This window comes from Danaus plexippus (genome assembly GCF_018135715.1).
Source record: "Danaus plexippus chromosome 3 unlocalized genomic scaffold, MEX_DaPlex mxdp_30, whole genome shotgun sequence".
NCBI lineage: Eukaryota > Metazoa > Arthropoda > Insecta > Lepidoptera > Nymphalidae > Danaus > Danaus plexippus.
Window position 1 is genome coordinate 1,265,713 of NW_026869845.1, and position 12,272 is coordinate 1,277,984.

At 34.9% G+C, this 12,272-nt stretch overlaps 1 protein-coding gene across 2 annotated transcripts; it reads right to left on the reverse strand.

Moving 5' to 3' along the window:
• Positions 1–8,211: 8,211 nt before the first annotated feature.
• LOC116767873 (anoctamin-4-like) lies at positions 8,212–11,045 on the reverse strand. Of its 2 annotated transcripts, XM_061526898.1 has the most exons (5): positions 10,928–11,045; positions 9,983–10,180; positions 9,731–9,909; positions 9,131–9,199; positions 8,212–8,453 (listed from the first exon to the last, which is right to left on the reverse strand). In XM_061526898.1, exons 1-4 carry the CDS (start codon positions 10,952–10,954, stop codon positions 9,142–9,144), a joined length of 462 nt encoding a protein of 153 aa, XP_061382882.1. In that variant the 5' UTR covers positions 10,955–11,045; the 3' UTR covers positions 8,212–8,453; positions 9,131–9,141. The 2 variants fall into 2 exon arrangements, with proteins under 2 accessions (XP_061382882.1, XP_061382881.1); XM_061526897.1 differs by lacking the exon at positions 9,131–9,199.
• Between the last annotated feature and the right edge of the window lie 1,227 nt (positions 11,046–12,272).

Here is a 12,272-nt window from a genome sequence, read left to right on the forward strand (position 1 = left end):
GCCGTACGGTAAACGTACAACGGCTGCGCTCCGTCCGGTCCTAGAGTGTTGGATGAGGCGGAAACGCAAACCCCTCACTTTCCGTCTGACGAAAGTTTTCACTGGGCACGGCTGCTTCGGTGACTACTTGTGTCGGGTGGCCAGGAGAGAGCCGGGAGGGGGCTGCCATGAGTGCGGCGCTGCGGTGGACTCGGCCCAGCACACCCTCGAGGTGTGCCCGAGATGGGCTGCGCAGCGCCAAGAGCTTGTAGCGGCGCTCGGTGGAGTGGGCTTGTCGCTTTCGAGTGTCGCGGAGAAGATGCTTGAGAGTGACAGGTCCTGGATGGCGGTGTCCTCCTTCTGTGAGACGGTCATGTCCACGAAGGAGGCATCTGAGCGGGAACGGGAGGTTGCGGCTGATGTACCCTCCCTCCGCAGGCGACGGACGGGGGTGCGCCGGAGGCGATATTTGCAACGCCTCCAATAGCGCCCCTGCACTCCGGGCTGGGGTCGGGCTGGTAACCCGGCCCCTGTGAAAGCCCGGCGTCGTCGGGGCGATACTAATTGCCGGGATCACCCCCTTTCTCCGAGGGAGTAAGTCCGGTCTTTGCCAGGACCGGCCAGTCGCTGGTGTGCCCTGTTGCTGACAGATCCGGGGTGCACCAACATAGCGGCCGATGGCTTTCGCAGTGGTTTTAGTGAGTAGGGGCCTGCCCAGGTCGAGTCTCACACATCCTCTCCGGCCCCACCAAGGCCGGTGAGACGGCTCGTAAAAAGAGTTTCCCTGCGTCATCAAAAAAAAAAAAAAGGATCTGTTTTACTTCCGGATTTATAAACTGGCGTAACTTTAGCAATCTTTAAACTTTCAGGGAATTTTCCTTGTGTAAGACATTTGTTAAAACAGTCAATAAGATTATCTAGAATAAAGTATTTTATACACTTTATATCTCTTACGCCGATGTCATCGATGCCTTTACTTGTGTTTACGTTCAATTTGTCAATTATTTCACCAACCTCTTTTTTTGTGGTGGGTGCCAATGACTGAATAGTGTTATTTTGTGAATGTGCAAGACTGGAAGTAAGTTTTTGATGATATGATTGGGGTATTTTACTTACTAAATCCGAACCAACAGTGGAAAAGAAATCATTAAAAAGTTGACAAATCTCATAAGAATTATTTATGATATAGGTAGTTTATATATATTAGGTATGATATTTTTTATTTATATTAGGTATGATATTTTTGTTATTGAAGAGACTGTTAATTAAATTCCACATTTTTCTTGGCTGCTTATTACATTTTTCAAAGGCGTTAGAATAGAAGTTAATTTTAGCATTTCGTGTAGTTTTGAAAGCTTCGTACCTTTTGGTTTTGAATGTTGTTTCCCTTTCGGTATTTTTAATATCAGCTCTATGTTGGTTCCAGGCAATATTTCGATCACGTAAACTATTCAACACCTCTTTGTTTATCCAGTCTTCTCTGGGTTTATTTAAAATTTTTATTTTTGTGCATTTATTTTCTTGAATTTTAGTCTTAATTAAATTTTCAAATATTTCATAATCGTAGTCTTTATTTTGGATCACAGTTGTTTCCATTGATTTATATAAAGCAGTATAGTCAGTTGCCAAGTACTCATGTGTCTCTCTTTTCTTATCAACTTTAATTTGTTTGATATCTCGGTAAATCTGCTTATGGTCAGACAATGGGGTATAAAGAAGAGCCATTTGGAAATTCACACCTTGCATATTTGTCACAACGTGGTCTATAATAGATTTTGTTGTGTGTGTTTCTCTTGTACAAAAGTCTTCATTGAGATTGTTAAGGTTTGTATATCCAGCATCATTTATCATGTTCTTATAGTTATTTGTATTATGGTCATCATCTAGCAGGTTAATATTAAAATCTCCAAATATTAAGCATCTATGTTTTTTCTCTAGCTGTCGACTGTAGCTTTCTATAAAATCTTTCTTCTTTGTATTAGGTGGTTTGTATATAGCTTCAATATTAATTGCATATTTTTCTATATATACCCAAATGTATTCGTTTTCTTCTCTATTAATAACTTCAACATTTTCATGCTTAAGACAACTATGAATATATACAGATACTCCACCCCCAATCCGACCCTTTCTATAACTATATATGTGCGTATAATTTGGAATCTCAAGTAATGCTGCATTTAAATCAGACTTTATCCATGTTTCAGTAATCAGTATTATATGTATAGTGCTTTTTATTGAGTGTAGTATGCATTTTATTTCATCTAATTTATCAATTTTTACAAGACTTCTTATATTTGTATATAAAAATTTTAGTGATGATTTAGTTTTATGGATGTGCTCGTAACAATTTAGTTTCTGATAACTAATATTGAGTTCATCGTTGTATTGACTATTTATTTTGACAGTTTTGGTCCCTGTCGCGTACTGTTTTTTATAATATTTTATAATAAGGTCTTTTTTATAATATTTTATAATAAGGTTTTTTATAATATTTTATAATAAGGTCTTTTTCTCCATTTTTTTGTCGGTTATTTATTAGGTTAAACTGTTTACACAAAAACTGGACTTAATTTTATAAAATCAATGTATGGAAAATCAACCTAGTATGAGTAGATTTTTGTCAATGAGAAGCAACTTAAAAAAATATATGATATTTTTCAATGTTGTATTACGGGTAAACAGAATAAGTTTTAACAATTGGAACAATCTGTTAAGAAATGAGTTTGTTTAAGGGTGGAACATTCTCCTATGGGTATACTATATGTATGTATATAAAAGCATTCTCCCCGTTCAAAGTCGGAAAACGGCGAAAACAAACTATCCGAAGCAAATGAAACTAATATTCTTCGGATAATACTACGCGATTATTATTTTTTTTAACTACATACTCCCGACGTTTCGGTTACTTTTCAGCAACCGTGATCACGGACAGACGAGATGTAAATTTCTGTTAGTTGGTATTGTCATTTATCATCTACCGCATCCGATTTTCTGGCGTACCGCTCTGGATGCCGGCAAAATGCGCTTACGGTGTCTCGAGGTCCTGCGGTCTGGTCACGGACATGGGATTTTATATTTTTAAGAAGGGGGTCCCAGGTGTTGGATAGATTCCCGCCATCTTCTCTATTGAAATTGGGATGTTTTTTAATTTCAATAGCCTCGCGGATTAACCTCGCTATATACCTGTCTTCACGAGCGAGGATTTGTGGTTTATCAAACCGAATGTAGTGGCCTGGTTTGTCCGTTGTGTGTTCACACACTGCTGACTTCGACGCACGCCTTTTGTTGATATCTGAGATATGTTTCTTCACCCTTGTACCTATGCTCCTCTTTGTCTGTCCAATGTATGACAAACCACAGTCACAATCGAGTTTGTATACACCTGCTTGTTGCAAAGGATTGGTACTCTTGATCGAAAACTTCTTCAAGATGTTGCGTATTCTGTCAGTAACTTCCTTCACATATGGTAATATCGCAGGTTGTCGCTTCACTGTGGGTGGCTTCAAGTGGTTCTTGCGATGCTGGCGAGGCACGGGGAGGTTGTTAGTGGTGAGGGCATGTTTTACATGCTGCAGCTCGGCCTCTTGGTGCTTAGCATCACATAGGTGTTGGACTCTCTGTAACAAAGATTTGTCGACGGTAGCTAATTGGATAGGGTGGTGGTGTCAATTACCATTGAGATACCTATTCGTGTGTGTGTGTCCTCTAAACAGTATGTCCCAAAGTATTGCCAGGATTCCTAATGACATGTAGATAAAGGAAAGCTAAATAATTATTTGCCTCTAATTATATAATAAACTGTATTTTGCTATTGATAGAATTAAGGTGTTTCAGAAAGGCAGATGTTTTATTTTAATTTAATATAGTGAAGGTGTCATGTACATACCGTTTATATATTAAAGATTTTATTGGAGAAGAGCAAAGGGCTCGCAGCTCGAAATCTTCCATGAATATATCAGCGACAACGGGGGAAACCGGTGAACAAATTGCAACTCCATCTACTTATAATGTGAAGAATTCATTCTTGCACATTCAATCATAGGTAATTATAAACTTTTAATCAGTAAACATTTTATAGAAAAATTAAAATACTAGTTAAAAAAAATATATTTAATCAACTTAAATAGGTATTTATCACACTTTTTTTTCACATTTTTACCTAACTAAGAATCTCACTCTACCAAAATAATGATATGAATTTGATTTTTCCAAATAACAAACTTCGGAAAGATGATTTAGATTATATAGGGTGTCCCAAATTTAACGCAAGATTTGAATTTGCCGTCATTTGTGCAGTGAAGTGTTGGCAACCCTGAAAAAAAAGCAGTTTGACAGCTAACAGTATAGGGTTATTAAAAATGGAGCGTTACACGATAGAACAACGTGTCTTCATTATTAAAGAATATTTCAAAAATAGTGAAAGCTTGGCGGCTGCAGTTCGAAAATTTCATTCAAAATATGGTCGGAATAGTGTTTTAACTTCGTCAACTGTGAAGAGATTAATTGAAAAATTCATGGAGATTGGATCCGTTGGAGACGCCAAACACACTGGTCGTCCAAAAACAAGCCGTTCAAATGTGAATATCGAAGCAGTGCGTGAGAGTGTTGCTGACAATCCAGGAACCTCAATTCGACGTCGTGGACAAGAATTGCAAATTTCAAGAACCTCTCTACAGCGTATACTCACCAAAGATCTGTGTCTTCATGCTTACAAAATTCAATTAACACAACAATTGAAGCCTAATGACCATGCACAGAGAAGAGAGTTCGTTGAATAGATTATTGAACATCAACAAATGGACCCTGATTTTTCGAGCAAAATCATCCTAAGCGATGAAGCACATTTTCATCTTGATGGCTTTGTCAATCGCCAAAATTGTCGCATTTGGGGTTCGGAGAACTTACATGTGATTGTCGAAAAACAAATGCATCCACAACGCGTGACTGTATGGTGTGGATTTTGGGCTGGAGGCATAATTGGGCCATATTTTTTTGAAAATGATGCTGGTCAAGCAGTGACTGTTACTGGTGCTCGATAAAATTGGAAAAAAATTGGATGATATTGATGTGTCCAATATGTGGTTTCAACAAGACGGTGCCACATGTCATACTACAGCCCGTGAAACAATTCAATTACTGCATGAGACATTTCCAGGTCGTGTACTTTCTCGTTTCGGTGATCAAAATTGGCCTCCTAGATCGTGTGATTTAACACCATTAGACTTCTTTTTATGGGGTTATTTGAAATCACAAGTCTATGTCAACAAGCCCACAACCACCCGTGCATTAAAGGAAGAGATTCAACGCTGCATCAACGAAATTCAGCCACATTTATGCAGAATGGTCATGGAAAATTTCGACAAAAGAGTGCGCATGTGCATGCAAAGCCGTGGAGGTCATTTGTCCGATGTGTTATTCCATACATAACCCTATCCTATGTACTTTATGAGTCAATAAAAATATAACTATAAAAACGGCGTTTTCTATTTAATTCAAATCTTGCGTTAATTTTGGGACACCCTATGTGTATGATAAAAAAAAAATTACCTACAATTTTTTTATCCTGTAGTTGAAGGAAAGGTTATAAATTGTTTGTTTTGTTTTACAAGAAAACATAATTATTCTGCCATTGCGAGATAAAAATATTTAAGGGTTATTTTAATAAATATAGTTTATTTTAGTCCTCGCTATATTGGTTGTCACTCCTGCGTCCTGTGAGCGGTGAGATGGGGCGAGAAATTGTCAGTTATTTGACGGGCACATTTTTATAAACTTTTAAAACAAATAAACTCGTTCATATTAGTAAATTACCAGCAGGTAAAATATGTTTAGATATTGGTGGGAAGTTATTTTAAGAGACGAGGAGTTTGATGAAGCAGGCTTTGAGTTTTGCGCCAATTAATGCGATATGATACAATAAAGAGAGGCATAGGACGAAGCTAGTCAGAAGACTATTGCAGTTTAAAAAAAAATGAACTAAATGAACTAGGTTTATGGTTTTGTTCATAAATAACTATAAATAACTCAGATCAGCATTGAATGATAGATACAATACAACGTTGAAGGTAATCAAGAGAAATGAGATATACAATTTACAAATCTAAAATATGAAACAAAATAAAACCATAGAATAAATAAAAAAAAATGAACTAATAGGTAAGGTGATGAGTTTTAATTGCATAAATCGTAACTATAACTACTTAAGAATATGTGGTAAAAAATTTAAAGCTGAATTCGCATTGTTCCCGATGCTATAAGCACTTAAGTGACCGCTCGACAGTTTAGAACCATAGCGTGCAGTAGTTAGAACGGAGCGGTCACACATAGACTCTTTTACGTATACCTGCCTCAGTACCATTGTATTACGGAACAATAGAGGTAAGGAAATTTCGGCAGATGTTCTTCCTTGACTCATTAGGCGGTCTTACGCAGAACGCGAACGAAAGTTTTAATTCGACCGTTCGGCGATTGGCTCCCAAGCACCTTCATGTTGGCCTAAAAATAGTCGAAGTTGCTGCATTCTTGGCTACAGCATTATTTAATGGAGGACATTCAGCCATTCTAATGGTGATGAACGAATTACAACTCGTAGTTGCATCGCAGAGCTTCAATTTTGCCGAGAACGCGGATAGTCAGTGCGTAACCAGACAGAATAGACGCACCACGTTGGAGACAAAGGAAGCTCGTATAGCTCGTCAAGAGGAGTTCCAAGCCCAAAATGAAGCGTACGAATCGAGCGCCTTTAAAATATGCAATTTTCAATATTTTTTTATCACAATAAGGTTCATATTTTTAGGAAATATGTTGTTAATAATAAAAGAAAAAATCCGTTGATTTCAGACAAAAATTGCAACTTCAGGAATTCCCACCAGCAAGACACTCGGATGGCGATCGTCCATGGACAGCACACTTTAACGCCACTATTTCCGGCGGAAATAGCCTAAAGAAAATATAAATTATACTTAAAAATATAAATAAAATACCCTCAAAATTTAAACAATTTCTGATTAGAGGACAGATAATTATCTGGATAACCAATTTAAGATATAACTTATTAAAATATATAAAATAGTATGAATAAAAGTCTATACGACTATATTTTTTTTAAATTTAAGCTATTAGTCACACTGTAATCTTGTTCTTCATTAACAAGCTGGCCCGAGAGATTTGATTATAACAGACTTAGTTTGACATGTGTTTTCGTCCCCCAACCTTCCGCTGATACATATAACCTGATATATTGACTAGTATTAGTACGACTACTGTAGTAAGCAATGAGATTTTTATCTTAAATTTTGTTAAAAAAACTTTTGTTGGTGATAGAACCTAGGCTGTGGTCAAGTAACTATATCTTCGTTCGACCGGGGAAGCACCACCCTCGCACAGAAGATCGGCTTGAAGAAGTCTTGAATGGTCTCATCCTATGGTGAGAGCTGGTTGCCCTTTCCCTGTTCCCACCCTTTCCTGCCATCTTCTTATTCCAACCCTTTCCTTTTTCCTCGACAACCAAGGTTGGCAACATTGCCGCAACATATCTTATGTTACAGATGTCTTGGGTAACGGTGACTACTTCCCATGAAGTAGGCCGGCTGCTCGTTTGCCACCATTAACATAAAAAAATTAAACATAAGCAGCGTCATTATAAAAAATTTGGTTATTATACAAATAACTTTTCATTCTCCATAGTCATATGGACCACTTTGAGGCTAATTTAGAAGTTTTCAGTGAAGAAGATGAAGAAAACCATTTCCAATCAAAACAAACCCTGACCCTTCTAAACATATATTTCTGTAAATGTTTTTTATGATTGTTGTTTCATTTTTTATTACTGGCGAATCGTCTCGATTGCCCAAATTAGTACCTTGTTATAAAAAACCACCTTTGATGTTTAGTCTCAAAGAAAATTAATGCATACTAAGCTAGCCTTGAACTATGTTACCTTCACATAATAAAACCAGAATTTACAAGAGAGTCGTAAAATATAATACTAGTGTATAAAACTGTTAAGAAGTTCATTAATGTTTGACTTTTGTATCATTAATTAGAAATTGCAGATTAAGTCTAGTCATAGTTACAATAATTCAAAATTGCATCACAGCTAGTTATAAAAATTAGTTTTGGAGGACATCTCCTTCAGTTACATTTTAAGATACGTATGAAAAGTAGAAAATAACTTTTGTCTTCATATAGGCGTCGTTTTTAATTACAAAAACAAAAAAAAAACAAATATATATCCAATCTTTAATTGATACCAGAAACTTCTATTACGTGACAGAACAACCAGACAGTTTTGCATAAAATGATTTAGTTAACCAAAAACTATCACTTTCAAATTTAAATTAGTTAGCAATTCTTTTGCGTACGAAATATTTCTCTTTAATGCGCTTTTCCTTTCTAATATTTTCCCCCAGTGACTCACTTGTTGCTGGAATTGTAAAACGAAGAAAAAAGTCGAGCACCACCCCCAATACCTGTAAAACAATAATTAATGAATTGTTTTTATTTATCTTAAACCCAAAAAAGGAGCATACAAATAAAAAAATATTTATATCTATTTCTTGTCGGAAATGACGAATTCCAAAAATAGTCCTCATTAACGTTTTACAAGTCCTTTAGGTTTATCCCATGCTGAACTATCGCAGTTTCCACCAACTTCGAGTTACTAATTTCATGCTAAAGATGCAACATGACCGCCTATAAGATTTTCTCACAAAGCTTTGTCATAGCTTCTTCCCAATAATAATTCCTAATAGATCATCGCAATCTCGTAACGCAATTCGGAGACGAAACATCAAGGCCGGATTTAGCTAGTGCATAGCCAGAAACAAATTAGTTGGTCTTTGACCAACTGTACATTCTTCAGTAAGTTTATTTAAACGGTGTTATTGATAACCTGTTCGTGTAGCTAAATATTTGGTTGTTATAAGTAGTATTACTTTACCATGTATTTATTATATTATGTTTTGAAATGGTTATTAAACTTTTGCAAATCTGAGAGACCATAAGATAGCAGAGTCCCAATTTGCATAAGACCTGTGGCAAATGCTAATCTTGCTCTATCTGACACTGCGTACCGTTTATTCGTTTACTGCATAAAAATTGAAACGAAATTATAAACTTATACAATACTAAAAATCCTAAATCTTACCACTACCAAAATTACGTAACGAATACCAGGCTCATCCTGTGATATTGGTATATCTCCATGGTAGTCCAACTGTAAAACAGATGGATAATAGTAGTTTCACTCTAATTAGGTATTTACAATTTATAATTACAATATTTTTAAAAAACCATATCTTAATATGGAACAGGTCCTTCAATTTATTCAAAACTGGCTAGCCAAATATACTAAATATGTATTAAGCGTTAATTTAAACTGATATGGGATTCTGGCGGTAAACATCCCATCGTTTCTTACAAATTTATCCGGTAAATATGATATCAGTATAAAAACCAATAATAAAAATGTCCCACAGTATTATAGAAGTACTCTCACCTTTTTCTAATAAATATTCTCAATCTTAATATTACCTTAATATGGAGTATTTTTTGTATAAAACGATATTTACTGATGGTATCTGCAACCTTATTAATTAAAGTGGCAACCTGTCGATCGAACTATCATTATCCAACGTTATAACATTAATTTGGAGCTTTACTCCTTACACTTCAGATTTTTCTCTGCCTCGTATCCTTTAACTTGACATAACATTAGCCCTAGTCCCTCTTTAGCCTTATTGCTTACCTGACTATTTTAAGGAGCTCCCTTTCATTTTTCGTTCCAAAAATGTTGAATATAGGATTAACAAAGTCTAAATGGCTATCCTTAAAATATCGTTTTTCGTTAAAATACAATCCGTATTGTTCAATTATCTCTTCGGGAGCATGAAGTTTAACGAAAACTAAATTTCGATGATCGGCCATCTAAAACATCATTTGTTTGAATATGTGATTTAATATTAACTACAAATAAGATAAATATGTATTTATTTTTTACTTTTCCTGATTCCACTTCAGCTTCTAAACCGACTTGAATAGCATTCATTAAGAAATTTAAACGCATCCTTTTCGTCTCATCGTTACCATCATCCTTAAAGACTAAAACTATATCAATCCTTTTATTGCTCTCATTGAAATATCCAGTTAAGGATGAAAACTTTTCTTTTCCTACTTTTGCAATTGTGGATTCTTCTGACTAGAAGAAAATATTCTGAATATAAATTAATTAATATAAAATTATTCAAATCTTTTTTTAGTTCATATATTCAAAAATGTTTGACGCTTGGGTCACATACGTTCCGGTAACCTTCACCAGAAAAGTTTTTTTATACACACATGTTAAACGTACATCGTATCTGAATGTTCTCCATTCGGAACGAACCTGATTTGAATTCCATAATAAAGGATGTGGTTAAAAAATTTGTGATGAATTATTTTTTTACCCATCATTGACATACATATGAGCCTTCATGAATCCTAGCCATGGCAAACAGAATCCCTCTTAAAATCGTTTATTCCAAAAATGCTTAAATGTTCTCGTTACAGAAATGTATGTGACCCAACATGCTTTACGATTCTGGTTCTTTTGTTATAACACAAAAAAGTAAAAAAAATCTCAACATTGATTAAAAAGAAACTATCTATATACTAGAGCCTATTTATTTTTACGTATCGTCATGCTGAAAGGTAGTCTAAATTTTATTCTTATCAATAATATGTACATACTGTTTGTGGTTAAGCTAGGAACAAAAGCATGGTTCTCGGAAACCTATACTATACGGTATTAATAAGTTTTACCCAATATTTCGGCTAATTTACAGCAAACTTTTACATGAGTAGACGTTATGAAAGTGAAATCATAGATTTCTTTATACTTAGCTATGACTGCGTGATCTGTCACTATGTATACTTGAAGGTGATTTTTAAAAATAAATATAAAAACCAGTTTTTTGAGATCCCCTTGCTCCATTATTACATAAAACCAGTATTCTAAAATATAATAATAAATATAAAAGTATATAAATAAAAATCAACAAAATTGACAGGGAGTGTCAGTGTAAATTAGAACATGTACTTAAATTTTTTATTTTTTATTTTAAGTAAGATGGTTATATACGTCTTGGACGATATATCTTTATAGATTTTGCAAGACATATATATGTGTAAATAGTAACCTACTAAACGCTACAATTAGGGAATATAAATAAAACAAATTTATTTCTAGATCTCAATGTTCTATACCATGAAAGCGTAACTTTGTCCTTTGTTTGAAGAAATACTTTGATATCTCTATGAGCCTATTTTTTAAAAGTGAATAGGTGTGCGTTTCAGGATGTTTGTAAAAGGCATCTTTAAGTTCGACAACACTCATTCATTGACATTTTATCTCATATAAAAATCATAATCTACAATCGTCTTAAAATATTTTACTTATAATACAAATATTATCGTCCTTAAGCCACTTCAGATTCAGATTTGAATCTTAATTTAAGTTATACAATGTAAATTATTTTTTTAAGTAGACATAAACCTTTATAAAGAGGACTCAAGAATAATATGACGACATTGCTGTCGTCATGGATTCGTGGTCGTCGTGGATTTTTTTAAAATATAACACTTGTACGTTTAATTAAGGATAAAGATGAATTAATATTTTAAAATACAAATTTTCTATTGAAGTTCAGTTTAACAAACTGGACAAAACATAACAAAGGAATAATTATGAAGCTGTTATTTTAAAATGGTTACCAAAGTGCACGTACAATATGTCACTCCACTCCTATGATTAGTATGATGAATAGTAGTCAAAATCTTGATATAAAGAGTGATGATAATATAACGACCGGAGAATTCAAGGTATGTTTTCAATATAAATTATTTTCAATAAAATTCAACAAGTAAACTCATAATATTTTTTATTTTTTTATTTAAATGATTACTAGTTTTAGAGCAATTAAATTATTTAATCTACCGGTTATGGTCACGTTATCGTGCTACAGGCGATGTCGCTGAACGGCATTCAGGCAGATTATGCATCACGACTCTTAGACAGGACCGTTTTCTTCAAAATATCGCTTTGAGACAACCCAATAAATATTATAGCTATGCAAATGTTTCAAAGGCTGCAATCTGACCACCAATTGTTGGTAAGTGACCAAATTGTAAGAAAAAGATTACATGAAGCTGGTCTTCATTCTCGCAGATCCCTTCGAGTTCCAGCTTTACGGCGTGGCAATCGCAGACGGAGACTATTGTGGGCTCGAGAACATTTCGCATGGAGTGACGAG

Excerpts from the sequence above, each read along its gene's own strand:
- LOC116767873 (XM_061526897.1), bottom strand. The coding sequence starts at position 10,954 with ATGGAGCAAGGGGATCTCAAAAAACTG. Across the intron at positions 10,181-10,927 it reads AAGGGGATCTCAAAAAACTG|TCAGAAGAATCCACAATTGC; the intron begins GTTTTTATATTT and ends ATTTTCTTCTAG. Across the intron at positions 9,910-9,982 it reads CTGAAGTGGAATCAGGAAAA|ATGGCCGATCATCGAAATTT; the intron begins GTAAAAAATAAA and ends ATGATGTTTTAG.